The sequence below is a fragment of the Eublepharis macularius genome, chromosome 17, assembly GCF_028583425.1.
Source record: "Eublepharis macularius isolate TG4126 chromosome 17, MPM_Emac_v1.0, whole genome shotgun sequence".
In the NCBI taxonomy this organism is placed as follows: domain Eukaryota; kingdom Metazoa; phylum Chordata; class Lepidosauria; order Squamata; family Eublepharidae; genus Eublepharis; species Eublepharis macularius.
In genome coordinates this window covers 23,877,923-23,905,315 of record NC_072806.1, presented here as the reverse complement: position 1 = coordinate 23,905,315, position 27,393 = coordinate 23,877,923, and the positions used below count along the sequence as shown (strand labels likewise).

The 27,393-nt window shown below is 43.0% G+C and overlaps 1 protein-coding gene across 1 annotated transcript in view; it reads left to right on the top strand.

Moving 5' to 3' along the window:
* Positions 1-25,951, top strand: part of ATP2A3 (ATPase sarcoplasmic/endoplasmic reticulum Ca2+ transporting 3) — a 160,354-nt gene extending 134,403 nt beyond the window's left edge. The window contains exons 13-21 of the mRNA XM_055001359.1: positions 7,222-7,440; positions 9,607-9,942; positions 12,403-12,623; positions 15,664-15,866; positions 16,957-17,042; positions 18,415-18,548; positions 20,391-20,508; positions 21,654-21,771; positions 24,239-25,951. Coding sequence (XP_054857334.1) covers positions 7,222-7,440; positions 9,607-9,942; positions 12,403-12,623; positions 15,664-15,866; positions 16,957-17,042; positions 18,415-18,548; positions 20,391-20,508; positions 21,654-21,771; positions 24,239-24,258 — 1,455 coding nt within the window. The 3' untranslated portion in view covers positions 24,259-25,951. The remainder of the gene's footprint in view (positions 1-7,221; positions 7,441-9,606; positions 9,943-12,402; positions 12,624-15,663; positions 15,867-16,956; positions 17,043-18,414; positions 18,549-20,390; positions 20,509-21,653; positions 21,772-24,238) is intronic.
* The last annotated feature ends 1,442 nt before the right edge of the window (positions 25,952-27,393 follow it).

Sequence of the window (27,393 nt, the reverse complement as noted above, 5' to 3'; positions counted from 1 at the left end):
CTTTACACCACTAATACATATGTATGTATGCAGGTGCCATCAAGTCACAATCTACTTATGGGTGACCCCAGCAAGGGGCTTTCAAGGCACGTGAGAAGCAGAGGTGGTTTGCCAGTGCCTTCCTCTGCAGGGTATCCCTTGGTGGTCTCCCATCCAAGTACTGAGCCTGCTTAGCTCCAGAAATCTGAGACTGGGCTATACCATACCATTATATATCCCAGTACTAATACACATACATAAAAAACAAGCCTCAATTTGAACATCAATCAGATTTTCTTATTTTCGTAGGATAAAAGATATCCATAGTTTCATCCCCCCTAGCACTGAGATACCTCCTCCCTGCAAGAAAGGAGAAAAAAAAACCCTGATTTTCAAATCAGACCCAGATAAGAGAGGAAATTTCCTGCTTTCTACTGTTTAAGTCAAAAATTTGCTCCTAAAGTGGCTTTCAGCAATCTAAAATACAGATGTGAACAAAATATAATGAAAAGTGCTTGGGGAGTATGATTCTTGGGGCATTCTGCATCTGGGCATGTAGAACGGTGCCTCTTGTGCCCTCTGCCCTTTCTGGCAGCAGTTGGTAACAAGAAGGAGGTTCTCAGCTGGAGATGGGTCTGGATGTGATGAAATGGCATGATTCTTTATCCTTTTAACTCAAGTGCCCTGATAACCCAGTGTCTGGATGGGAGACCTTCTAGGAACTCCATCTGTGCCACCCAGAGTTCCTAGATAGGAAAATTAGTTTTATCTAACAAACTTATCACTACTTATCTGTACTTTCAAAGCAGCTTACAAGTAATTATGCTTGAAACGCTGCCAGCCATGATGGCCCGATAACTCGGCATGTTGTTTGGATATGTCCGAATGCATGTGGATGTGCCTGTTAACATACTTGGACTTTTGTGCCCCCGCTTCTGTTTCCTGTCACCCATCTGCTGCTGTAGCTTCCAATTAAGGGTAGATGGTAAAACGAAACACAAAGGTTAGTTTGAGATTTTTGAGCTGAGGCATAATACTTTCTGTGTGACTTTGAAGTCTATCCATGAACCTAGCAAATCTTGTGGTCATGTTCTCAAATTCATACCGCTGACTGTGCAGGTGCAAAAAGGAGATAATGTGTTCTTTGCATCGCTGGTCATTTTAAAAATGCATCTGATCGCACAGGTGCAAACTGAGGACAAATTGCAAGCGGCCCTGTGCTTTGTACAAGTTTAATGACCTGAAAACAATTCAAACAATGGGAGATCTGCCTCTTCTCAATTAAATAATATATTGTGCTCTTGCAGTGATCAACAGTGCCCTCGGGTTGCAACAACCAGGCGGCACTTATGCAGGTGAAAAGCTGCTTAGCACAGTCCCGTGCCTGTGATGAACTTTGCCAGGGAACTTCAGGGCATGCCAATAAGGAGCTCGCCCTCAGCATAATGGAACAAAATATCTTTGCCGCAAAGTTCTTAGCGTGCCATCTTAATAAGCAGCAAAAATTACATTACATCTAAAATCACATTAAAACTTATTTGTTTATTAAAGCACTTCGGTACTGCCCTTCTCCACCTCGCAGGAAACCCAAGGTGGGAAAATATAATGAAAAGTAATATAATTCAGAAAAAAATTGCTTGTATCCTTCTATTTATTGTATTTATTTTACTTCATTTATATTCCACTTTCCTCCCCAATGGGGACCCAAAGCAGCTTCCACCATTCTCCTCTCCTCCAGTTTGTCGTCACACAACAACTTTGTGAGATGTTAGGCTGAGAGTGGCCGTTTCCAGACAGCTTACCTTCACCTGGGACGTCGCGCCACATTTCGGATCGTGCCGGGGAAAACGCGAAATATCGCGTTTTCTCGCGCGAGTTTTGCGTGACGTCGCACAGAACTCGCGCGAGAAAACGCGATATTTCGCTTTTTCCCCGGCATGATCCGAAATGTGGCGCGACGTCCCGGGTGAAGGTAAGCCGTCTGGAAACGGCCAGTGTGTGACTGGCCCAAGGTCACCCAGTGAGCTTCCGTGGCAGACTGCGAAATGAAACTCGGGTTGCCCAAATCCTAGTCCATTATTTATTTATTTTCATTTTATTTTATCGTATTTATATTCCGCCCTCCCCGCAAGCAGGCTCCGGGCGGATAACAACATTTAAAACATTTCATTAAACATTAAACATAAAACATTAAAAACATTGTATAAAGATATTAAAAATAGCAGCACTCTTTTCTTGGTGGCGGCAATATCATTGATTACAGAAAGTGCAACAGTGCAATTGAACATGGCAGCAGCTTCAGAACAGTGGTGGGCAGCTCTCATAGGGAGGGGAGTAGATGTTATATCCTCCAGCCAGTGGAGGCCCAGCCTCAGCCATAAGCCTGGCGGAACAACTCTGTCTCACAGGCCTGGCGGAAAGATGGTAGATCCTGCTGGGCCCTGGTCTCGGTAGACAGAGTGTTCCACCAGGTAGGAGCCAGGACTGAGAAAGCTCTTGCTGTAGTCGAGGTCAGGCGGGCCTCCTTGGAGCCAGGGACTGATAGCAATTTCTTTTCTTCAATTTCTCCTGATCAGAGAGTCCTCTGGGGAATATACGGGGAGAGACGGTCCCTCAGGTACGCTGGCCCCAGTCCGCACAGGGCCTTATAGGTCAATACCAAAACCTTGAACCTGATCCAATACTCCACTGGCAACCAATGCAGCTCGCGCAATACTGGTGTAATATGCACCATCACTGTAGCTACTCTGCCACATTCACTGTCTAAGGGCCAAGCTACAAATGACGAATGACACTTGAATGGCAAGTGAACAGACTCACATGTATTCCTCCCTGTTCACTTGTGCTCCACTCAAATCGAGTGGAGCACAAGTGGAGCGCAAGTAAACAGGGAGGAATACATGTGAGTCTGTTCACTTGCCATGCAAGTGTCATTCGTCACTTGTAGCTTGGCCCTAAATAACCTTCAATGACAACCATGCTCAATACGTTATTCTTCCTGGAGCTCTATGTACAAATCAGTTGGCAAAAGTCCACTGAAATAAGAACTCCCTCACAGAATTTGTGAAAGCTGACCAAGAAGGACATTTTGCGTACTTCTTGTATTAGATCGTTCCATGGGGTAGAGGCCATCACGGAAATGCTATACATCATATGACAAGAGAGTATCTCTAACAACAGTAGTTGAGAGCCAGTTTGGTGTAGTGGTTAAGAGCATGGGACTCTAATCTGGAGAGCCGGGTTTGATTCTCCACTCCTCTGCTTGAAGCCAGGTGGGTGACCTTGGGCTTGTCATGGCTCTCTAGGGCTCTCTCAGCCCCACCCACCTCACAGGGTGATTATTGTTGTGGGGATAATAATAACATACGTTGTAAGCCGCTCTGAGTGGGTGTTAAGTTGTCATGAAGGGTGGTATGTAAATTGAATGTTGTTATTGTTGTCGTTATTCGTCTAAGAAGTGGATAAGCAGATCTATATAGGGAGATGCAGTTCTTCTCATGTGAGGGTCCCAGGCCATGAGGCTTCTAGAGTTGAGCCAGGAAAGACAATAACTAGTGCATTCTGGGGGGAAGGCCTTGGTAACACCCGGGCTTAACTTGGACCTGTGAACAGGTTCCTTTATTAAGTCAAGTTTCCTCAGCCCAATATCAGCATGCCTTAGCTTAGCATTAGTTGCCAGCTATAAGGAGAGACCTGGTAGCAATCACACAGGTAGTGTGTATGCAGTAGCCCCTAAATTCTTCTTCTAGCTGGATTGTTTTTTTATCCTGTGGTATGACCTCTGCTATCCTAGATTAACATTTCTCATGGACCACCATAAGCAACTTTACAACAGCTGTTAAAAACTGGCAAGACAGCACCACCTAGAGGAAGCATGCCGGTCAATTCAGGCAGCTGCCTGCCTGGCTCGCTACGTTTCTGGCTCTCTCAAGTAGAGCTGCCAACAAGCTGAGAGGAAAATATCCTCGTCCCTTTAATAGAGGCTTTATGAGATGTCATTTACCTCCGTGCAATGAAGAGCTTCACCTGCCCATTTCCACACCTTAAGTCTCGGTTAAAGGGACAGGGCACTTTCCTCCGGATTTTTAGAAAGTGTGCTCTCAAATATTGATTGATGCTCATAATTTTTCTTCTGAAAAAGACATACACATCCTTCTTTTTCTCTTATTGCACAAATCATAAAAGTGCTTTAATGGAGTTTATATAGATAAGCAGGTTAAGCCTGTAAACAGGATAATTGGTGACAACCTCCTGTTTGATTCCAAACTCATGCTGCATCAGAACTTGTCAAGTTAGTTATTTAAAAAGCAGAGGTTGGGGATGGAACAGAAATACTACAGAAACATGAACAAATGGAGCCCTGGATCACCAAAAGAGCCAGATGAGGAGCTTTAAAAAGTGTTTTTACAGTGATGCCAATTGATATGTCATCAAACACAATTGGAATGATCAGATGCAAATATATATATATTTGTATATATATATATACAAGTTGATGGGGTCTGAACTGGCGGAGACTGACCAAGAGAGAGATCTTGGAGTCATGATAGATAACTCACTAAAAACGTCAGCACAGTGTGCGACTGCCATAAAAAAAGCTAATGCTATGCTAGGGGTTATTAGGAAAGGGATTGAAAACAAATCAGCCGGTATCATAATGCCTCTGTATAAATCGATGGTGAGGCCTCATTTGGAGTACTGTGTACAGTTCTGGTCGCCACACCTTAAAAAAGATATCATAGCACTGGAAAAAGTACAGAGAAGGGCAACTAAAATGATTAAAGGGTTGGAACACTTTCCCTATGAGGAAAGATTGAGGCGCTTGGGGCTCTTTAGCCTGGAGAAAAGACGACTGAGGGGAGACATGATAGAGGTTTACAAGATAATGCACGGGTTAGAGAAGGTAGAGAAAGATGTGTTTTTCTCCCTTTCTCACAATACAAGAACTCGTGGGCACTCTATGAAATTATTGAGCAGTCGGGTTAGAACAGATAGAAGAAAATACTACTTTACACAAAGGGTGATAAACACATGGAATTCGTTGCCACAGGAGGTGGTGGCAGCTACAAGCATTACCAGCTTCAAGAGGGGACTGGACAAATATATGGAGCAGAGGTCCATCAGTGGCTATTAGCCACAGGAGATAGATGGTATTCTCTTGTGGGGAGGTGGTGCTCTGTTGTCTTGGTGCTGGAAGGAAGGCAGTGGGAGGGCTTCTGGTGTCCTGGCCTCACTGACAGTCCTTTAGATGGCACTGGATTTCTAGCCACTGTGTGTGACAGAATGTTGGACTGGATGGGCCACTGGCCTGATCCAACATGGCTTTGCTTATGTTCTTATGTTCTTATATACAACACTGGATATGAATTTAAAGATAATTGACATTCTGATGAGACCCGGGCTGATTCCAGACGGCCCCCCACCTCGCGAAACGTCACGCGTCATCGCGCAGAAAACGCGATATTTCGCGTTTTCTGCGCGACGACGCGCGACGTTTCGCGAGGCAGGGGGCCATCTGGAATCGGCCCCTAGAGTAGAGATTCATTTTGCCTGTCTTCATCTGAAGTTTGTAGGAGACCTTGAAGACTTTGATACATACTTCGTCAAAGTACTGTACCCCTGTGGCAGTGTCCGCTTATTAAACATTTCTGGAACATGGTGCTGCAGAAAATTGCAGAAATAACTGGCTATGTTATTTCCTTCCGTCCTGAACTCATATTCTTAGATCTCTGGCAAAATTATCAAATGCCACAGATTAGACATGAATTAATTACATCACTTCTGGTCACAGCCAAAACCACAATTGCCTCATGCTGGAAGTCAACCTGTCCCCCTACCCTGGCCATGTTGTTTAATAATGTGTGGCAGCACATGGCAATGGATTAAGTTATGGATAGGAGCCATCATTTCTCTTATTATCCTAAGGAAATGAATTTTGCACCAAAGTGGCAACCTTTCGTAGAGTACCTGTCTGACAAAGATGCACAAGTAGCTACATCTTCATACCAAAAATAATGCATTTTGTAACTTGCTTCTTGAGTTTTCTTTTTCATGACATTATCAAAGCTTAGTCTTGGATACGTTTGTCAATACTTAACGTATTGGATATGTTGGATACGTTTGTCAATACTTAAGTGTGTTTCTGTTTGCAAAGCGGTTAATTATTGCCATATATGCAATGACGATTTGTTACTTGTTACATGTTTCATGTTTGAGTCCCTTCGGTGGTTCATTGTTGTAACTTTTGATGTTATTGTTGTTGTTGTTAATGACAACAACAACAACAACAACAACAACAACAATTTTTAAAAGTACTATAACCCCCCCCCCCCGCCACAAAATCCCACCTTGCAGCTAATAAGGACCCAGTCCATCAAAAATTTAATCTCTCAAAAGTAGCTGCATCTCCATGGAAATCCGACATATTCTGAAGCAGCGAAAGAATGCTTCCATTGGCAAGGCATCACTGGGCTTGTTTTTCTCCTAACAAGATAGCTTACATCCCATAACCTCTGCTATAGAAACCGGTACAAAGCATCTCCCATTAGAAGTTCTCTTAAGTACTAGGGTTCAGAAAAGGTCTTCCATGGGCCTGAGACTGTGAACAGCCACTGCCAGACAGTGAAGACAAGTTACTTTATTTATGTATATTATTTTTAACTCTTCTTAATATAACAAATAATACCAGTAATAATAACAGCAACAACAACATTCGATTTATATACTGCCCTTCTGGACAACTGAACACCCACTCAGAGCGGTTTATAAAGTATGTTATTATTATCCCCACAACAATCACCCCATGAGGTGAGTGGGGCTGAGAGAGCTCTGGAAGAGCTGTGACTGACCCAAGGTCACCTGGTTGGCTTCAAGCAGAGGAGTGGGGAATCAAACCTGGCTCTCCAGATTAGAGTCCTGCCGCTCTTAACCACTACATAAAAATGCAACAGCAAATGTAATAAAATAGCATAACTCAACTGCCAGCATCAAACCTTCCCTAGAATTCTTGTAAGGCCTCTTTTGTATAGTCCATCTGCAAAATGCATACAGCCTTTTGCTGCACCTGCAAAATCATCATCCCGACAGGCGACAATTCTGCCAGGCAGGGGCCAAGCCACGAAAAGCTCTGTTTCTAGCTGCCAGATCTAATTTGTTGGCAAGATGAATTTTTAACAAAGACTGATTGGCTGAGGGGAAGCATCTCATCTAGTTCTCTAACGCAAATGCCTTTTCTTTCCCAAGGGCGCCCCAGAAAGTGTCATTGAGCGCTGTAACTACATCCGTGTTGGCAAAAATCGTGTCCCTCTGACTCTCTCCACCAAGGAGAAGATACTCTCCAAAATCCGAGAGTGGGGCACCGGTATTGACACTCTGCGTTGCCTCGCACTGGCCACTAGGGATCACCCCCAGCGGAAAGAGGAGATGCGCCTGGATGACTCCAGCCAGTTCATTAACTATGAGGTAAGCTCAGCTCAGGAAAGGGGATTGAAAAAAATCTTTCCCTTGGGGACAGATGTGAATGGGACAACGCATAGGAAATAAGCAAGCCTCCTAAGGTTGGTTGGTTCCATATGCCTTATGGCCAGGGATGGAATTCAGGGTGGGCCAGGTGTACCCAGCTGTTACCATCTTGGGGTGTGATTGAATTTTTTTTTTTGTACTATGTTAACAGCAGACAATACCGATATTGAGACATTTTAATTTATTTTTCTGTTTTTATTATAATCAAAACAAAGACACTTTTATGACGGACTACTTTGAAACTCCCTCCCCAGGGAGATTTATCTGTCCCCCTCCGTTGCTATCTTCTGCCAGCAGGTGAAAACTTTTTCTTTCATTTGGTAGACCCCCCCAATAACTGTTATTGACCCTCCTCCCTTGTTTTGGAGTTGTATGATTATATGTTTATATTGAATTGTTTTAGATATTATTTTAAATGCTGTTTTAATGTTCACGTTTTCATGCTTACCACTTTGGGGACCCTATTTGGATGGAAAGTTGGCATTAAAATGTTTTCAATAAAATAATTACTAAGTTATTTCCTCTGCTTACATTTCTAGTTCTTACGTTTTGTGCTTGCAGCATGTTGTACTAATCTGGGATGCTTGTAGATTGAGCACATTGAACTAGAGCTGGGCACGAACCGGGGGGAAAACAAACTGTGTGGTTCATGGTTCATCCCATTTCACGAACCATGAACGTTCATGAACCTGCCCCGGTTCACAAACCGGTTCATTTGGTTCGTGAAAACATTGTCACTTCCGGGCCAGCAGAAGGTCACTTCTGGGTTAGCAGATCTACAGAAAGCCCATCCTCTGTTGCTTAGGAAACTGATTGATCCGTGCCAGGCTGTCCGCAGTGATGAACCAAAAAACGAACCAAACGAATCAGCCTAAAGTTGGTGGCGGCTCGTCAGAAATGGGCTCTGACGAACTGCCGGTTGGCGAATCACAAACCAGCCCAGTTCATGCCAAACTTTGGTTCGTATTTTGGTTTGTGCCCATCCCTACACTGGACTTCTACCATCAATGGGTCCTTATGTTGTTCTTTATTGCAGAGGATTCTTGCATCTAGTGGAGTAAACTGACACTGAAAAACATTTTGTTAGTTTTTTTTTTAAAGGGCCCACTCGCCTCCTATTTAATTTTACCTCCCACTTGAATTAAGAGTTCCACTTCTCATTCCATCCTTCCTTAAGACAATGGTTTTCCAGCTGTGTTCTGGGAGAAGCAGGGGACATATCAGCGGAAATATGATAAGAGGGACATCTCAGTGGGAATATGTGTACAAGCTTCCCTGAAAGGCTGCTTTGCCCAGCCCCGAGTCCTAATCGGATGGTACTAGCATTGGAGGCAGGCATGCTTGGACACCTACAATAAAGAAGGAGAGTTACGGCCAAAATGCTCTAGTGAAAAAAAGGAAAAACACTAGAGTACAAGCAGTTAGATTGTTATGGTGGTGCTTTCCCCGCCCCCCCCCACTAGAATGTTTGGACACCTGCCAAAGCCTAGAAGAGGGCCCAGAAGAGTCACTGGGCCACTCTCCCATTTATCGTTGTGCAAAGATCATGGAGGTGATGGAGACACAGCCTTTTCCAAGTGTTTCGCCTAGTTGGCTCTGCAATATTGCAGAGACTTCCTTGCTGCATCCTTGCTAAGTTAAGCTAGAACCTTGGCGGAGAATGCATCTTTTCCAGTCTCCTCTCTACAGTCCTTAGTGGCAACAAGACCAGGGCTTTTTTTCAGGGGGAACATGGGGGAACAGAGTTCCGGAACCTCTTGAAAATGGTCACATGGCTGGTGTCCCCGCCCCCTGATCTCCAGATAGAGGGGAGTTTAGATTGCCTGCTACAGCAGGCAATCTAAACATGCCTCTGTCTGGAGATCAGGGGGCGGGGACACCACCCATGTGACCATTTTCTCTGAGGGCAACCCACTGAGTTTCACCACCTCTTTTCCCAGAAAAAGAGCCCTGAGCAAGACATTGAGCAGGAGATCCCTGATTCCGATCTCAGTTATCCTCGACAGTCACTGGGCATGCTCGGTTATAGCAAATGGAAGTCTGAAATATGAGGTGATGTGAACCTTGAAGAGAGTTAACACTTCCCTCCTGCTTCTTTGCCTTCAGACAAGCCTGACCTTTGTTGGCTGTGTGGGGATGTTGGACCCTCCCCGGAAGGAAGTTATGTCATCCATTGAGATGTGCAGGAAAGCAGGCATCCGAGTTATAATGATCACCGGTGACAACAAGGGGACGGCCGTAGCGATCTGCCGGAGGATTGGTATCTTCTCGGAGACTGAAGATGTGACAGGCAAAGCTTACACGGGCAGAGAATTCGATGACCTTATGCCAGAGGCACAGCGTGAGGCCTGCCGCTCCACTCGGTGTTTCGCTCGGGTGGAGCCTGCCCATAAGTCCAAAATAGTTGAATATCTACAATCCTTCAATGAAATCACAGCAATGGTAAGCCTGGTAGCCACATCTGGTAGCAAGTCACTCTGGTGAGTTTTGGAGCAGCCTCTTTAAGGCCTGGCCAAGTTGTGCTAGTTATACAGAGGTGAGAGTCACCCGAGCCCAACCAAACTACACAATTTGTGCGGTAGCGAGGGACCCGGCAAAAGCATATAACAGTCATATATTGATTGTTCCTGGGTCTGGCTGTGTAGTGCAAGTTGTATAGTAGTGAGTTGCACAGTGGTTGTTTTTGGGCCTGGCCCCAGTGAGCCCCTCCTTTTCATCAGGAAGTGTGGCAGGGGAGGGGGTGTGGCACTTTACCGGGCTTTTTTGGCCTCCAAGTCAACGCTTGCTCTCCCCTGTGTGCTTTGATTTACAGAAACTAAGGCCTGGAAGGCATGGCAATTTGAATGCTGTTGCCTAGAGACTCCCCAAATGGCCTCTGAGATCTTGGAACATGACAGCTCATGAGATCTTACTGGGCATTCATTTCTTAAAATTACAAATGCCATTTCTATTATTTTGGGTGGTTTTAATCCCTCTGTTTTTTAAAAGCAAATGTCAGATTTTGCTGCAAACCTGGGACTTCCCTCAGGTTGGTAGAGAAATCCCCTGTCTGTCCTTGGGCTCCATTGTGTGGATTTTTTGATCCACAGTCTGCAGCCTGGTTCAGAATTAGATATATGATATTTATGATGTCGCAAAATAACGGCCTGGTTGAGTAGACTGAACCAGAATAACAGATACTCCATGACTGTGCAATTGCACTGCATGTACGTGGAATTTGTGAGTGGGGGCAAGATTTGACACCCTCACTCTTTCCTTCACATCCTCAAAAAGTTCTAGAGCTGAAGGCTCCAAGCCTGGTGATTCGTTGCATCTGTCATGTGATAGATAATGGAATGAGAGCCAGACCTTGTCTAAATGTATCTAATCCCCTTTCTAAAGCCATCTAAGTTAGTGGCCAGTACAATGTCTTGTGCCAGTGAGTTCCATAAGTTTATTAGAAATTAATTAAAGAACAAGGGCTTGCTTTTGCCTGTCCTAAATCAACTTTTTTTTTTTAGAAAATTTTTATTGGTGAGTATACTTTTCAAATTCAATACATACATTCCCTCAATATCTAATCAACCCTATCCCCCTCCCCCCTCTCTATCGACTTCCAACAGCTTTCCAACCCTTACCCCCTCTTATTACTTGATAATTCCCTTAGTCTAAGCACATTCTAATTTTTTTTCAGGTATTCTATCATATATATCAAATATCCTATCAATATAGCATGCTTCTATCAATTATACTATCAAATATTCTATCAGTATAATATACATCTATCAATTATACTATCAATATAGTATAAATCTTATAACCCTCAATATAGCAGACCAGTATAATATAATATAATATAATATAATATAATATAATATAATATAATATAATATAATATAATATAATATATAACAAAAGTCTTAGTTTAAACATATTCTATTTCTTTTAAACATATATTCTATCAAATATCCTATTGTCATTATAATATGTATTAACACTCCTACTGTGCGCCCTGCCACCAATGTGGCACCGCACACAGCACCATACTGCACATTCATTATATAATATACAATCTGATCTACCAACATAATAGTATATATAGTATGCTCCATCAGTATATTTATTTAACTATTCCCTTATTCATATACTCTGAGAAAGGTATTACTTATCGTAACCTCCCTATCTTATTCTTTAAAAAATCAGTTCTAAATTTCACCCCTCTTCTGCTATATTATAATCCAAGCTTAGATTAAAATAGATATAAATTCTTAATGGTAAAGTCACTTCTCTCTTCTGTTTAAAATGTCTTATTTCAAAAGTTCTCAAACTGCCACAGTTCTCCTTTCACATCCCATTTTTTTTCCAAAAATTGTTTCAGTTTCGCCCAGTCCGCCAAATACTGTTCCGGATCCAGGTCTTTAAGTTTTCTTGTCATTTTATCCATCTCTGCCATGTACAGCAATTTGTAAATCCAGTCCTCTACAGTAGGTACTTCTTGCACTTTCCATTTCGCGCATACAGTAATCTTGCTGCAGCTGTCATATAAAATAACAATGTTCTATTTTGCACTGGAACATTCTCCATTCCCAAGTTTAGTAGCAGAAGTTCTGGGTTCTTATTTATTTGGGTTTGTAACACCTCATTAATTACTTCTATTATATCTCCCCAGTACTGCTTCGCTACTTCACAAGTCCACCACATATGGTATAATGATCCTTCGTGCTTTTTGCATTTCCAGCACTTATCTGACATTTTAGCGTTCCCCAGCGCTCCTGTCCTAAATCAACTTGAAGGGGTGACCCTGGGTTAACATATCATGGAAGAGGAAGGAGAAAAATTCATTCTCTCTCGTGCGTGCTCCCCTCACACTAACTTAATTTTATAAACGTATCTCCTCTAATGGCCTGCCTTTGCTTTCTCCAGACTGGTGATGGAGTTAATGATGCCCCGGCCTTGAAGAAAGCCGAAATTGGTATTGCTATGGGCTCTGGCACAGCCGTGGCCAAATCGGCAGCAGAAATGGTCTTGTCCGATGACAACTTTTCAACTATCGTTGCCGCTGTGGAGGAGGGCAGGGCAATCTACAACAATATGAAGCAGTTTATCCGGTACCTCATCTCTTCCAACGTCGGGGAGGTTGTATGGTAAGAAGACTCTGTTGCAATCCTTGGTGCCGTGCAGAATCACGTAACAGCTGGAGGAGCACAAATTCCATATTCTTACCTTGCTGTCCCCTTACCTCTTTGCTCTTGCATCCTAATTCACCCCTACCTGTGACCTTTGCTCCTTCCAAAAAGGTCTACAGCAAAAGAACACACATGTTTTTAGCCATTTTGAATTTAGCATTTTATTTACATCGATTATTTCTTTTATAGTCTACTGTTTTCTTTGAGACGCAACACAGATTGCAAAACTACAAACGCTGCAATAAAACAGTTTAAAATATACAATAAACATTGCAATAAAAATTCCACAGATGCAAAGATACGGCTGAACAAGATTTCTCACAGCTGTGGGCTGGGCTTCTTGCCCTGCATAGGTTCTGTCTATCACACACACATATACCCACAGCAAGTTTCTAGTCCTTATGGATGTGCAGATATGCTTGAAAGTGTATACTGAGATCTCAGAATGGGTGAACAAGATTTCTGGCAGCCAGCAGAGCTTTGTGTCATGTACAGTTTCCTGCTCCTCCCCTGGACTAGCAAAAGTAAAATGATGCAAAATAGGGGGGGGGGAGTGAATAAATTATGGATGTGAACAGATTTGCATAATTCATACAGTCACAAAAATTTTACTTGAAGCAATATTCACATTATTTTGATCCAGAATTGAAAATTTCTAAAAATCATTCAGCTAACAGCCTTGAATCATAGATTCTGAGGAGTTAGCCATGTTAGTCTGCAGTAGCAAAATCGCAAAGAGTCCAGTAGCACCTTTAAGACTTACCAACTTTATTGCAGCATAAGCTTTCAAGAGCCACAGCTCTCTTCATCAGATGCATCTGATGAAGAGAGCTGTGGCTCCTGAAAGCTTATGCTGCAATAAAGTTGGTAAGTCTTAAAGGTGCTACTGGACTCTTTACTACCTTGGATGGTGCTGATCTCCTAAAGTGGAGGGCAGGGGTTAAACTTCTTTGGGTATTCTCATGCCCTCCCTCCCACCGTCCATTTCAGATCCTTTCTGAAATGGATCTCTCTCTCCATGCCATCAGCGGGATCTTCCCCATTATCTTCCACCCTCACATTACTCATAGAAGCAACAAACTTAGAGGGGTGGCATTTGTTTTATTGTTATTCATTTAAAACATTTATATGCTGCCTTTCCACCCAACAGTGGTGAACATCAAGACATTAGAACCTTTAAAAACATTAAAATAACATTAACCTTTAAAACATTTGGTGATTCCGCACACGTTGGATAATGCACTTCCAATCCTCTTTATAGATCATTTGGAACAGATTTTTTTGTGTGCGGAACAAAAAATCCACCTTAAACGATTGATAAAGTGCATTATCTTTTTTTTTTTTAATAAAAATTTTTATTGGATTAGACACATATAGAATTTATTACAATCATTCCCTTAAATTTTCCAATTCTAACCCCCTCCCTTTCCCCCCCCCTTTTGTTGACTTCCAACAGTTTTCCAACCCCTTGTCTATTCTCCCTCTACTCATTTCAAACTTATTGTACTTATTATAATATACTTTCAAACTCTTCTAAGCTTATCTATAGTAACATAGTGCTATCTCTATTTTCTTCCCAAATGGGTAAAAATATGACAATCTTAACTTATCTTTTTCAATAATAATAATAATAATCATTTTGGTATTCTGTACTCTATCTTACTCTTTCTAAGTACTTCAAAATGGGGCAAACAATTTGTCCCTCTTTATGCATAACTTCAAATACTTCTATAAACATTGCATACATTTATTATAAATCAATCAATTTGACTTATACTCTATATGATACTCTTTACTTTCTTTTACATGTCTTGTCCTTTTTGATTAACTAATTTCTCCATTATAGAACTATCCAACAAACAATTCATGTACACATTCAGCAAAAGTCTATCAATTAGACCTATATTATGTATGCTAATGTATATTTATTCTCCATTGTACAGTTATCTGCTGACATAAAAAAAATTAATTAAATTCTATCCTTATAATCCTTATGATAGTAACACTATTGATACCCAACTATTCATACTAATCAAATAAAATAATTGCTTAGAATTTTTTCACTTTACTCTCTCCCCCCGGTATAGTCACTCCCCTCTCCTTTTGTTATATTTCAGTAATTATCAAACTGCCACAGTCCTCCCACCTCCCATTTTTTCACCAAATATCGTTTCAGCCTCTCCCAGTCCGTGTTAAACTGTCCCGGGTCAAGGTCTCTCAATTTTCTTGTCATTTTATCCATCTCCGCCATGTACAGCAATTTGTAAATCCAGTCCTCAATAGTTGGCACTTCTTGTACTTTCCATTTCTGCGCTATAAAGTGCATTATCCAACGTGTGCAGAATTAAAGTGTATATATAAATATTTAACAAAACAATAAAAACATTGATCCAGAGGAGTTAGCTGTGTTAGTCTGCAGTAGCAAAACAGCAAATAGTCCAGTAGCACCTTTAAGACTAACCAACTTTATTGTAGCATAAGCTTTCGAGAGCCACAGCTCTCTCCTTCAGATGCAGGGAGTGTATTTGTGTGTCTACAAACATTTAGACACACAAATACACTCAACCAGGGGCGAGGACCAATAAGAGTTGACTGGGGGGACAACATGGTGATCCAGGAATCTGCCTGCTTGCAAAATCATCTGGTTTGCTTGCAGGTGTTGTGCTAGGCTTTGATTCTTAGGTGCTGTCCAGCTCCATTAAACCTGGATTCCCACCCCTCTCCATGAACTCTGCCCTAGCTAAAGAGAATAAGTATCGCATAGTATAGTGGTTAGAGTGTCAGATCTGGAAGAACCCAAATTTAAATCCCCACTCTGCCACGTAAGCTTGCTGGGTGACTTGTTGCTAGTCTCTCTCTCTCCCACTCACTCTCAGCCTATTCTACCTCACAGAGTTGTTGTGAGGATAAAATGGAAGATGAGAGAATGATGTTATGTTGGGAGGGGAAAGTGGGGTCTAAGTATCTAAATGAGTCAATTGATTTTTCCCCTTTTCAGTATCTTCCTGACAGCCATCTTGGGGCTGCCTGAAGCACTGATCCCGGTCCAGCTACTGTGGGTGAACCTGGTGACAGACGGTTTGCCAGCCACGGCTCTTGGCTTCAATCCTCCGGACCTTGATATCATGGACAAACTACCCCGAAATCCCCGGGAGCCTCTCATCAGCGGATGGCTTTTCTTCCGCTACTTGGCCATTGGAGGTGAGAGGCCCAGAAGGCAATCTGGTGTAGAACCAGCTATGGTGTCGTGGTTTGCATTTCTGTTTATGTCAGAGAAGATGCAGGATTCTTAACCCCCACTCAGCCATGAAGCTCACAGGTGGCATTTGGGCCAGTCACTCTCTCTCTTAGTATAACCTACCTCACAGGGTTGATGTAAGGATAGAATGAAGAGGGTAGAACCATGTATACCGCTCTGAGCTTCTGGGAGGGAAGGGTGAAATAAAAATGTGATCGATCAGAGTTTTGTAGTAAGGTGTTAAAATCTATTGCCAATTTAAGACAATCATATTCTCTCAGCTTTTCGTGCATAGTGATTTGTTTGATTGATTTTGACTTTATTGATGGTAACTATTTCTAAATTATTCATATATATAGCTAACCTGAAAGCTTAGCAAACTACAAGTTGGAATATAAATAAATGTTTTGAAAATAGGACAATATCAAGTCAAATGCAACGTATTTCCTTAAAAGCGTTAAGCCGTTGCAAAGCTGTATTCACAAAACAAATCCACAGAAGAAATCAAATGTATACCTAAACTTTATGGGTGGGATCCTATGACTCTCATCAGCCAACAGAGAAGGATTTCCTTCAATACAGAAAGACATTTCTCCATCTGAGGAAGCTTTAGTGCAGGGGTCCTCAACCTTTTTGAGCCTGCAGGCACCTTTGGAATTCAGACACAGAGTGATGGGGTCAGCTACAAAATGGCTGCCACGGAAGGTGAAGCCAGCCACAAAATGGCTGCCACAGCTTACCTTCAGTCACACAGAGAAGATCCTTGTGTTGTGGTGGCAGCTGCCGCCAAAGCAGCACTTTAAAAAATCCACACAGCCGATCAAAATTCCGATGTTCAATCAGAAGCCCTGCTGGGCAAAAGCCCCATCCAGCCCCAACTCCTTTATGAAAACACTTGACAGGCACCAGTAAAAGTGTCATTGGGCACCGTAGTGCCACGAGTACCACATTGGGGACCCTTGCCTTAGTGGATAGGAGGCATAGGACCCACCCCTTACATCAGTTAGCTAACAAATCGAGTGATCGATTTGCTTCTCTGTTCACTCCTTGCAGTGTATGTTGGCCTGGCGACAGTAGGGGCAGCTACCTGGTGGTTTTTGTATGATGCTGAAGGGCCCCAAGTTACCTTTTACCAGCTGGTAAGTTGCTAGGGGGGCTTGGGCAAATGGCAATTAATTTGTTTGGTTTAGATTTCTATTCTACCCTCTCCCTCTGTTGCTTTGGTTTTTTAAAAAAGAATTAATTAAATTAAAATATTTATACCTCACTTCTTCTGCCCAAAATAAACACCATTGTCTTAAAAACACAATAATCAAAGATCACTTCTCTGATAGTGAAGTAAAGGAGTGCCCCTTGGCAGGACAGTGAAACAGGGGGCCTTTATGGGCAAGTTAGAGATTTCTGTGTACTTGGGGGTGAGGACTCTTTTGGTATGATGAAAAATATTAGCTTGTAAAATAAAACAACGTATACCTAGACTGATAGCCCAGGAGAGCCTGATCTCATCAGATCTCAGAAGCTAAGCAGGGTCAAACTTGGTTAGTAATTGGATGGGAGACAGGGGTAGACGATGGCGAACCACCTTTGTTAGTCTCGTGCCATGAAAACCCCACTAGGGGTTGCCATAAGTCAGCTGTGACTTGAGGGAAGGATTTTATTTTCATACATAGACTTTATGGGTGAGATTCTATGACCCCCCCTAAACTCCTTAAAATGGACCAATGATGATTGCGCATGCTTATTGCCCATCAGGAGTCATGGAATGTTGAGGGTAGCTGAGCATTAAGGCCAAACTACAAGTGACTCCTGACACAGGTTGGACACTTGTCAGCTTCCCTCAAGTTTTGAGGGAAGCTTGGTGGAATGTTGGACAAGTGACAGTTGAAAAGACCATTGGACAGCAGTTGGAGAGCCAAGCTGCAAGACCAGGACGGCTACATTTCCCATCAAAACTTGAGGGAAGATGACAAGTGTCCAACCTGTGTCATTTGTCACTTGTAGCTTGGCCCTAAGTTAAAGCAGAATCAAGGAAGAGTCCCAAGAGCTCTAATATCCTAGAAGGGAATAGAGTGGGAGGGGGTGTAATTCAGAGCACATGCTGCTCATGACAAAGGCACCAGGCACAGTTCTGGGCATCTCCAGTTCAAAGGATCTCAGGTAGAAGGTGCTGGGAAAGAGATTTTACCACTAAGCCTTTTCCAGTCAAAGAAGACCCTATTGAGCTGGAAAAGATCCAAGGGTTGATCTTAATACGTTTCATATTTGACACCCCGCAAATTATCACAGTTTTGGCTTGGGAACAGAATGGTTTGCAGCAGAGGATTCTACTATGAATAGACGTTAATATGGTAATTATGTGACCAATGGTATCATGGTGGGACCTGAGATAATCTCTTGGCAGCCAATGGAATGTCAAAGTTGGTGGTGGAGGAGGAGGAGGAAGAGTAGCATCTCCTCGTTTGGCAGTGCCCTCCCATGCTGGACTCGTGGCTATGTTCTCCTTCCTCACAGAGGAACTTCATGAGATGCACTGAGGATAACCCGATCTTTGAAGGGGTGGACTGTGAAATCTTTGAATCTCGTTATCCAACAACTATGGCGCTCTCAGTGCTGGTGACCATTGAGATGTGCAATGCTCTTAACAGGTATGGCACCGCTGGTCAGGCTTCCTTCTCTTCTCTCCTGCCTCTCACTACCCAGTCTTGGTTCCATGCCATTTCCCGATGGCTCAAGATAAAACTATCCCCCTCAGGATTAGCTCCTTTAATCCTCTTAGATAGTTTCCGCTCAAACTGGGTCTCAACAATAGAAGGCAAACTATCATTACTGGGTTTTTCCAGTACAGCTCTTCTGCACCTTGGATACCAAGGAGTTAGGGTAATTATTAAACAGAGATTATGGAACACTTCGCCACAAGAGGATAAAGCATGAGCCTTGTATGTCTCAGCAGTGGGGAATAGAAAACAAAATTTTGCTCTGCCCAGTTGCCTTTTCTTGTTGGAACATCCAAAACACCGCAGAGCTTTTACTCTAGCACAACTTAATATTCTCCCCTCTGCTCTTTTGGAGGGGAGATATTATTTATTATTTATTTATTTATTTATTTATTTATTTATTGGATTTTTAGCCCTCCCTCCCCGCAAGCAGGCTCAGGGCGGGTTACAATCATAAATAAGGTACAATAGGTAAATATGTTCATATCCCCTATGTAAATCGTCACTCACTGCCCTTGTCAATTTGGACTGGCGGAGACAATTGAGCACGTTCTTTTATATTGCCAATATTATCACAAGATCGGAATAAAGTACGTCACACCAATTATTGCCACCTATCCAGGCAAATCTAATCAATTTGATTCCGCTCTCCGTTTAGCTGATTGCTGCAAAGAAATTACAGCCAAGGTAACAAGGTTCTGTGCCCTGGCTAGTCTAATGAGACCGAATATCACAACTTCTTTTAAGAAATTCTAACAATCTTATTCATTTGTGTATTGCTTAATTCCCTAGATATGTTTAGAAACGTAACCAATGTATTCGATATATATTACTGTATATGTTGACTTAAATATTGATCTGGGATTGTAATAATAAACAAACACTATTTTTAATGGATCTGGAAAGGGAAGGAAATAATCAATAATGGATGAAAGAGAGACACTTGAGGGGGCGGGCCAAAGAACTAGAGATCGGGAACTGCCTTGTACAGATGGCAGAGTGGACATCACAGAAATAAAAGTTATAATTTGTGTCGCTGTGCAGAAGTGATTTACATCACAGAAGTCGGCGGTCAACTTAGAAGACCTGAGTGGCTGATTCCGCACACATTGGATAATGCACTTTCAATGCACTTTAGCAATCATTTTGAAGTGGATTTTTTGTTTCACACATGAAAAATTCAGTTCCAAATGATCTCTAAAGAGGATTGGAAGTGTATTATCCAACATGTGCGGAATCAACAAATGTTATCACTCTGCAGAAGAAGAATCAAAGGCTGAGAGTATAAAACAGATTTGCTAATTTATGCCAGACTAGTCATGGATTTTAATGCAGAATTTTGAATGTCAAATCAAATCAAATCAATCACCTTAATTGGCATTAGAAATAATAATAGTCTACAATCAGAGATAGGGACAATCAGAGATAGGGATAGGCAGAAGCATAAACAAGCAATTAGTAACAGTTAATAAAATTAATAAACATTCAGCAATCAGGTGCGGCTATATGCTTGGATTTAACTTTATAAACTTCTGCTAGAAATTTTGCGACACTTAAAGTAACACAAGGGCTACGATCTTCTAAAAGGTAAACTAAAATTCCTCCTTTAATAGAATTATTATACTGAAGGTATTCAGTTAAAAATTGTTTGCGTAACAGACCAAAGAGCGGGCATTCTAGAAATTTTGATCGTCTTGAAGGGCGCGTGGATGGGTTCTTGGGCATGTGGGGGAAGGACGACACAATGGATTCACACCTCTCCTTTCCCTGCAGCGTGTCTGAAAACCAGTCGCTTCTGAGGATGCCTCCCTGGCTCAATCTCTGGCTCCTTGGGGCTATTGTCATGTCTATGGCGCTGCATTTCCTGATTCTCTCTGTGAAACCATTGCCTGTAAGTACGGGGACCTGCACCTTGGGTGAGAAAACGTTGGTTTCTAAGGGGAAGCCATGGCAACCACCTACCCATGTTCTCAATTGCCTGATGGCCTGCTGTCAGGATTCTGGGGCTCAGTGTGATGGGACAGAATCAGTCTTGGGAACTGGAAGATTGAAGCAGGCCCAGAGAATAGTGTGAGTGTAGGAGCCATTTCCCCAGAAGAGGACTCTGTGGGAGTTACAGATCAACCCTCTAATGCGTCTTCCCCAAGAGGGCTTCCTTCACTTCCATGCTAATTTCTGAGGAGGGCCTTCCAGCCCCACCAGATTCTATGTCTCTGGACCAGAAAGCGGCCCCTTTAATTCTGAACAGCCCCTCCCCCCAATCTCTTGAGGTAGGGTTTCTGAGAAATGCCTCCCTCCCAATCCCATTTGGATCGGCCCATGCTGGAGTAACTCAATTCCTCCATCCACCCTACTGTGAGCTATCCAGGGTACTGAAACCCTGCGGTGGTCTTGTTCTATCCCTTCACAATGGACGACTCAGATCCCAAATCTCTTATGATTAAATCGCACCCTTCCTCCAAGGGGGTAGCATATATGGCATTCCCTGCTGCTGTTTTATTCTCCCAGGAGAGAGGTTTGGCTGAGGGAGAATGACAGGGTCCAGGTCATCCAGGGAATGTTACGGTTGAGCAGGGCAGGCAAAAGGCAGCCGGCCGCCCCCTGTCCTGCGGGGCAGGCGAATGGCACAGGCAGCCTCACAACCCCCACACACACACACACACTGCCTTTTACCTGCCCTGCAGGACAGGGGGCGCGCGGCAAGCCAGCCAGCCCCCCCCCCCCCCCGTCCTGCGAGGAGGCAAATGGCGCGGGCGGCTTCCCAGCCCCGCACACTGCCTCCACTGCTCCGCCCTCTGTGATGACGTCACCGAAATGATGTCATCACGCAGCGCTGGGAGTGCGCGCGCGTGTGTGGGGTCGGACTAGGGTTGCTCTGGGCACCAGCAACCCTAGATCTGGCCCTGAGGATATCTCTTGTGTTGAGTTTTTTTAAAAAACCTTGTGGTCTCCTTTTGCCTGAAAAGCAGGATCTAAAAAGACCCATAAAGACGTTTAAAATATTTGATGTCAAACTATCCTTTTTGTGCTGTGCAGTTGATATTTCAGGTAACGCCCCTCAGATGGGCACAGTGGGTGGTGGTGATGAAAATCTCGTTGCCGGTTATCTTGTTGGATGAAGGCTTGAAGTACCTCTCCCGCAACCATTTAGAGGGTAAGTAGGATTCGCAACAGAACTGCAGGCTAGTTCCATGCCTTGTGCCTTCTGGGACACTTCACTGTATGCATTGAGGCAAACTTTGTGGGGGCAAAGAGTTCAATAGCCTGGGGGCATTGGCTGAAAAAGCCCCATCTTGGGTGCTTGCTGGCCTCACACCATGTGCCATGAACTCATGGAAGTACAGCATCACCCGTGGATCTCATGTCTAGGGCAGGTTTGTATGGATGGGGTGGTGTTTTATGTCCCTTGGTCCACCCAATGTCATCTTTAGAGGCCCTGATTTGGGTGCTCCCACTTTCTGAGCCTAGGCAGATAGCAGTTGGGAAGAGGGCCTTCTCGGTAGTGGCCCCAAGTCTGTGGTACTCTCTCCCCAGGGAGATTTGTCTGTCCCCTTCTGTTACCATCTTTTGTCAGGGTAAAGATTTTTTTGATGGCCCCTGAAAACGAAGGGTACAAATCTTGTAAATAATTAAATAAAGGGTCCACAAAGTATTAAAAATGGCTACCGTGTGGCTGCCAATACTGGAATGACAGTTAGAAACAATTAATGCTTATTGATCTCCGCCCCACCCACCCCCAGCACACTTTCTTTCTGTATATACCTCTTCAAATACAATGTTTTGTGTCTTGCTTTTGTCATAGTGATGGGGTCTGTTCTGTTGATATGTATATTTTGCTGTCTCGTGTATGTATATGTGTATATGTATTTTTATTTGTTTACTTCATTTATTATTCACCTTTTTTGCTTGGACTTCAGTTGGATTACAGATTTTTTAAAAATGCAATAAAACAGTATAATACATACAATAAGCAATGCAATAAAACTAGATGGCGGAATGAGAAAACAGTGCAGTAAAACAAGATAATGCACTCAATATACAATGCAGTGAAACTGCCTTAATTTTTCCACCATTAAAACTAGAATTCAGTTCCCTTTATGAAGATAATGCTCTCCTGAACAATATTTTTCTCTCTGTGTAGTATAAAATCTTCAGTGCTGTTTGATTCATTAGTTTAACCATGTCTTCCGTTACCTATTTGCTGACATTGATGGTTTAAGAGACGTCGGTTTTATGATTTTAAGGTTTTGTTGGTTTTTATTTTGGCATCTTGCCTGTTGGTTGTATATTTTCCCCCTTCTTACGTGCTGCCTTGAGGACAAAGCTTGTGCATGGTGTGAATGCTTAAAATAAATCAACAAATTGGAATTGGAACCCGTTGGCCCAATCTGATGCTCCAAGGAGCAGGAGGAAATCTACAATTTTTTTTTTAATCAATTGTGACATTTAGGGAAAATGAGTGCCCTGCTTGGCTGGAGACCACGCAAGGCCGCTTCTCTATATAAAGGCATCTCCCGTCTCCATTATGACTCAGTAACAACAGGCACAGAGCAGCTGTGATGTCTGCCTTGGGCTTTGCAGGGCAAAGCAACATCTCATCTAGTTCTCTTGACATAATGTGGCCTTGTAGGGTAATCCTTTCTTTCTCTGCTGTAACCTTACAGCCAGTTCTCATGTGGGAACAGGGGAAAATGACCTCAGCAGGAGCCATTGTTTTGTTCAAGGAACATATCAAGGGGAAAGCTGTTTGCTACCTGGCTGTCTTTCAAGGAACCAGAACCAGAACCAGAATCTGTGCCTTACCTTTTATCAGGGCCAACCAAAATAACTCAACATATCGTGCCAGCTTTTCAAGTTCCTCAGAACTCTTCACCATGTTACAACAATTAAAAATGAAAGGGGAAAGAACAGAATGCCTCTCTGATGGAGACATTCATGTGCTTGGAAAGTTTTGTAAAAAGATGGCCTTGAGACTGAAGGTACAGAAGTGCAAGCCTTATGGATCTCTGAGCCCTTCATCCCAATTCGTTAAACCCATTTCCTGCGAACGCTGACCCAAGAATATGTCCCCTAGTTGCTCAGAAAAACAACTGTGTTTATTTGAAGGAGAAATGTGATGGAAATGTATAATATTATGCAGTGTTGAGAAAGTAGAGGGGGGAGGGGTTCCCTCCTTTCTGTGTGAACAATTAGGGATATGGAGTGAAAGTGGAGGGCAGTAGATTACAAACACAGACCAAAGTATGCATTCCTTTAGACAATAGGTACTTAGCTTCTGGAACTCACTGGCACAAGAGGCATTGGCGGGCTTAGATGGCTTAAAGAAGGGGACAGGTTTGGACAAATTAATGACTTAGAAGGAGGCTTAGCAAGGCCACAATGATGACATGGAACCTCCATCTTCAGTGGCTATGTACCTATGACCACTGGGTTTTGGAGACAAACTATACAGGACTGTTGCCTTCGTACCCTATTTTTGGCAGATGCGTCTATCCAGACAATGCTTGAAACAAGATCCAGCAGGGCTCTTTTTATGTCATTGTTTACCTGCTGTTCGGACTCTAAAATGGCACCTTCTGATACATTTCCTATCTATCCCCTCCCCCTTTTTTTCTGGGCAGGCAAAGAGATCAAGAAATGAATGCTATGAACTCAGTTTCTCAACAAAAGAGCCCAAAACTCTCAACTGGGACTGAAGAATTTGCATGCTAGAATATCACCAGAAGCCAGCAAGCAACATGCATGTGTTTTGAGTCTCGGACTTAATGCGGGTGAATCATCAAAAGAAATGAAAAACTGATTTTTTTTTGTTTTGTTTTTCACTTTTGTTATGTAGCTTTTTTCTGTACATAATGGTGCAAATACTGGACAGATAAATTATGGGTCAGGGGTAGAATTTGCTCTGTTATGAAGGCAGAGTATTTGAGGTCCTTATGGATAAGCTTCTATAGATTCCTTTTTTTCATTTTTCATTTTTGTTCCTCCCTAAATGCCCTAAAAACTGCATTTTTTTTGTCCTGTCTAGAAGTGGAGAGATTGCAATGGTTTCCAGGTTAGAGGATAGCTGAGCTCTTTTCAGATGCAACTCCTGCTAGGTAGGGCATCAGGTGCAAACCAGACACAGGATGCGGAAGAGTCAATGACAGCCTGTCGTACAGAACAACAGCACTAGAATCTCTGTTTTTCTCACGTCACTTAGCAAGTGTGACCAGGAAGGGTTTTTTTATAGAGGTTAGGCCTGCTCCGGACTATTGTTATTAAGGGGCCTTTTGTCTTGGCTCTTTCAGCCAGATCTTAGTAGAAGAGCACAGCATAAAACCATGGCTTGATTTCTCTTGGGGTCCTGAGTTCAAGACCTGCAAGCAACTTGAGCTGTGATGGCTCTGCGTTTTAGGGAGATTGATGCCCTGCTGAGGAAATTGTTCTAAGGAAGAAAGAAATTAATAAGTCATGGTTCTGGTTTATTATATGAACCGCTCTCGAACGCTTGCTTTCATTTCTTCCCACCCCTCATTTTGTGTTCAAAGCTTTAGCAAATGAATAAGATGAATTATTAACGTTATTATTGATTTAATATGAAATAGTAGGATATGTGCAATGGAAAACTGTTACCCAGAAATCGGGTGAAGGGCTATTCCAGGTTCCTCTGACCTGGGCATTTAGAAAGAGGAGTCTTCTGGGTCTTAGAGCCCAGCGCACATAAAGTGGCAGAAAGGAACTTCTCTGGGCAAGATGAGGTTCAAAGCATTTCTCGCTCAGGCAAGAGTAATGTCCCCAGAAAGCTGAGAGGAAGAAGAACAAAGCCCAGATGGTAACCATGTATGCCTATAAATGAGCCCCTTCCCAACTGTATCATCCCTACAAAAAAATCTATAAAAGAAAATCTTTCCCAGGGCAAAGGACCCCATTGTGTCAACAGCAGCCAATGGACCAATCAGTTTCCCCTGCCCTCTCCCCCTGTTTGCATGTGTGAACATTTCTAAATACTGCGGAGGAGTTAGCCGTGTTAGTCTGTGGTAGCAAAATCAAAAAGAGTCCAGTAGCACCTTTAAGACTAACCAATTTTATTGTAGCATAAGCTTTCGAGAATCAAGTTCTCTTCGTCAGATGCATGATACAGAGACTGGTCAAATATAGAAGAGGAGGGAGGAGAAGGGGAGGAGAGAGAAGAGGCAATTAGGGGGGGAAAGGGGAGGGTGCAATCAAAACATTCCTTTGCTAGTATATGTAAACATCTCCTTTTCGTGTGTGGGCTGTTTTATAAGACACAGGAGCAGGGCTTTTTTTCAGCCGGAACGCAGTGGAACAGAGTTCCGGAACCTCTTGAAAATGGTCACACGGCTGGTGGCCCCACCCCCTGGTCTCCAGACAGAGGGGAGTTTAGATTGCCCTCCACGCCAAGTGGTGTGGAGGGCAATCTAAACTCCCCTCTGTCTGGAGATCAGGGGGTGGGGCCACCAGCCGTGTGACCATTTTCTCCAAGGGCAACCCACTGAGTTCCACCACCTCTTTTCCCAGAAAAAAAGGCCTGCACAGGGGTTGTGCCTGAAAACCCCAGAGAGAACAGTTGCAAGGGGAATGAAAAACAAGGTTAAGCCAGCCGAGAACGGGGGAAGGGGAATTTGGGTGAATGAGTTCCAGCCCTGCTGTCTACAGCCATTCTTCTTGGCAATTTTTCTATACTTATTCTCCCTTCATCCAAGTTGAAGAACTTTGTGCCAGTTAAATGTTCAGTCACGCTGATGTTGTCTAAGTGATACTTTTGCAGGCATATACATGGAGTTGGGGGGCCAGATTAAGTTTCCAGTATCAGGTCTTAGCTCTGCAATCTAGGAAGACAGAATTATATAATTTCCTTCGTCACCTTGCTTTAAGTGGAGAGCCACCTCTCATCCCATTTTAGCATCTATTCCAGGACCTGCAACTTGTGTTCTATGTACAGATTTCCAAAACTATATAATAGAATCTATTTCCTCTACAGATTTGTCCCCACACAAAATCACTCAAGAGAACCTCCAGGTAGGTTTTCACAATCAAGACACTGAGATCAGTTTTTCAAAATGGGCGGGGGGGAAACACTTTGGATTGGGAATCTCAGGAAGTAGCATTCATCTCTGGAATCAATTTCCTGTGTTCTTGTATACAAGAATATAATTTCTTGTATTTGCTTGGGGCCATCTTTCTCTGCCCCTAACCTGCTAGTTGGGGGAACCGGGGTTCCAGAGAGCATGTACGGAATGAATTTTCCTAAATTAAGGACAGTCAGCTGGGATTAAGGGAAGGACGAGTTTTAAGGGAGATGGCGTGGCTTTCCAACTCTCTTTCTTACATTTCAACATTGCGATATAAGAAAAATGGTTTCAATGAACAGGGTCAGGTTCGTGCTGTGCTCCGATATGGCTGCTAGCATAGCTCAACTTTCTGTGAAGGGAACAGATTACCTCCTCCTCCTCTTTTCATTTTGTACAATTCCCCCCCCCCCGTTGTAATGAGAGTACCCTTTCCATGCTTGTACTCCAGTGCTAAGCCTTCCTTTCTTTTACCCAGTTAGCTTCCTCTCTTTCTGGAAAGCCTAGAGGCAGGGTCTCGGTCGTACCACTTCAGACTTACGGTAGAGTCTGTGCCCGAAAGTCTCTTCATACAAGGAAAAAAGAAATCTTCACCTAGAAAACTAGCAGCTGAAGAATCAAGATTTCCCCTGACATCCAGTTTTCTATCTGCAGGGATATTTTTGTAGCATCAGGATGTTTTTGTAGCGTCGGACATGTGACTCTAA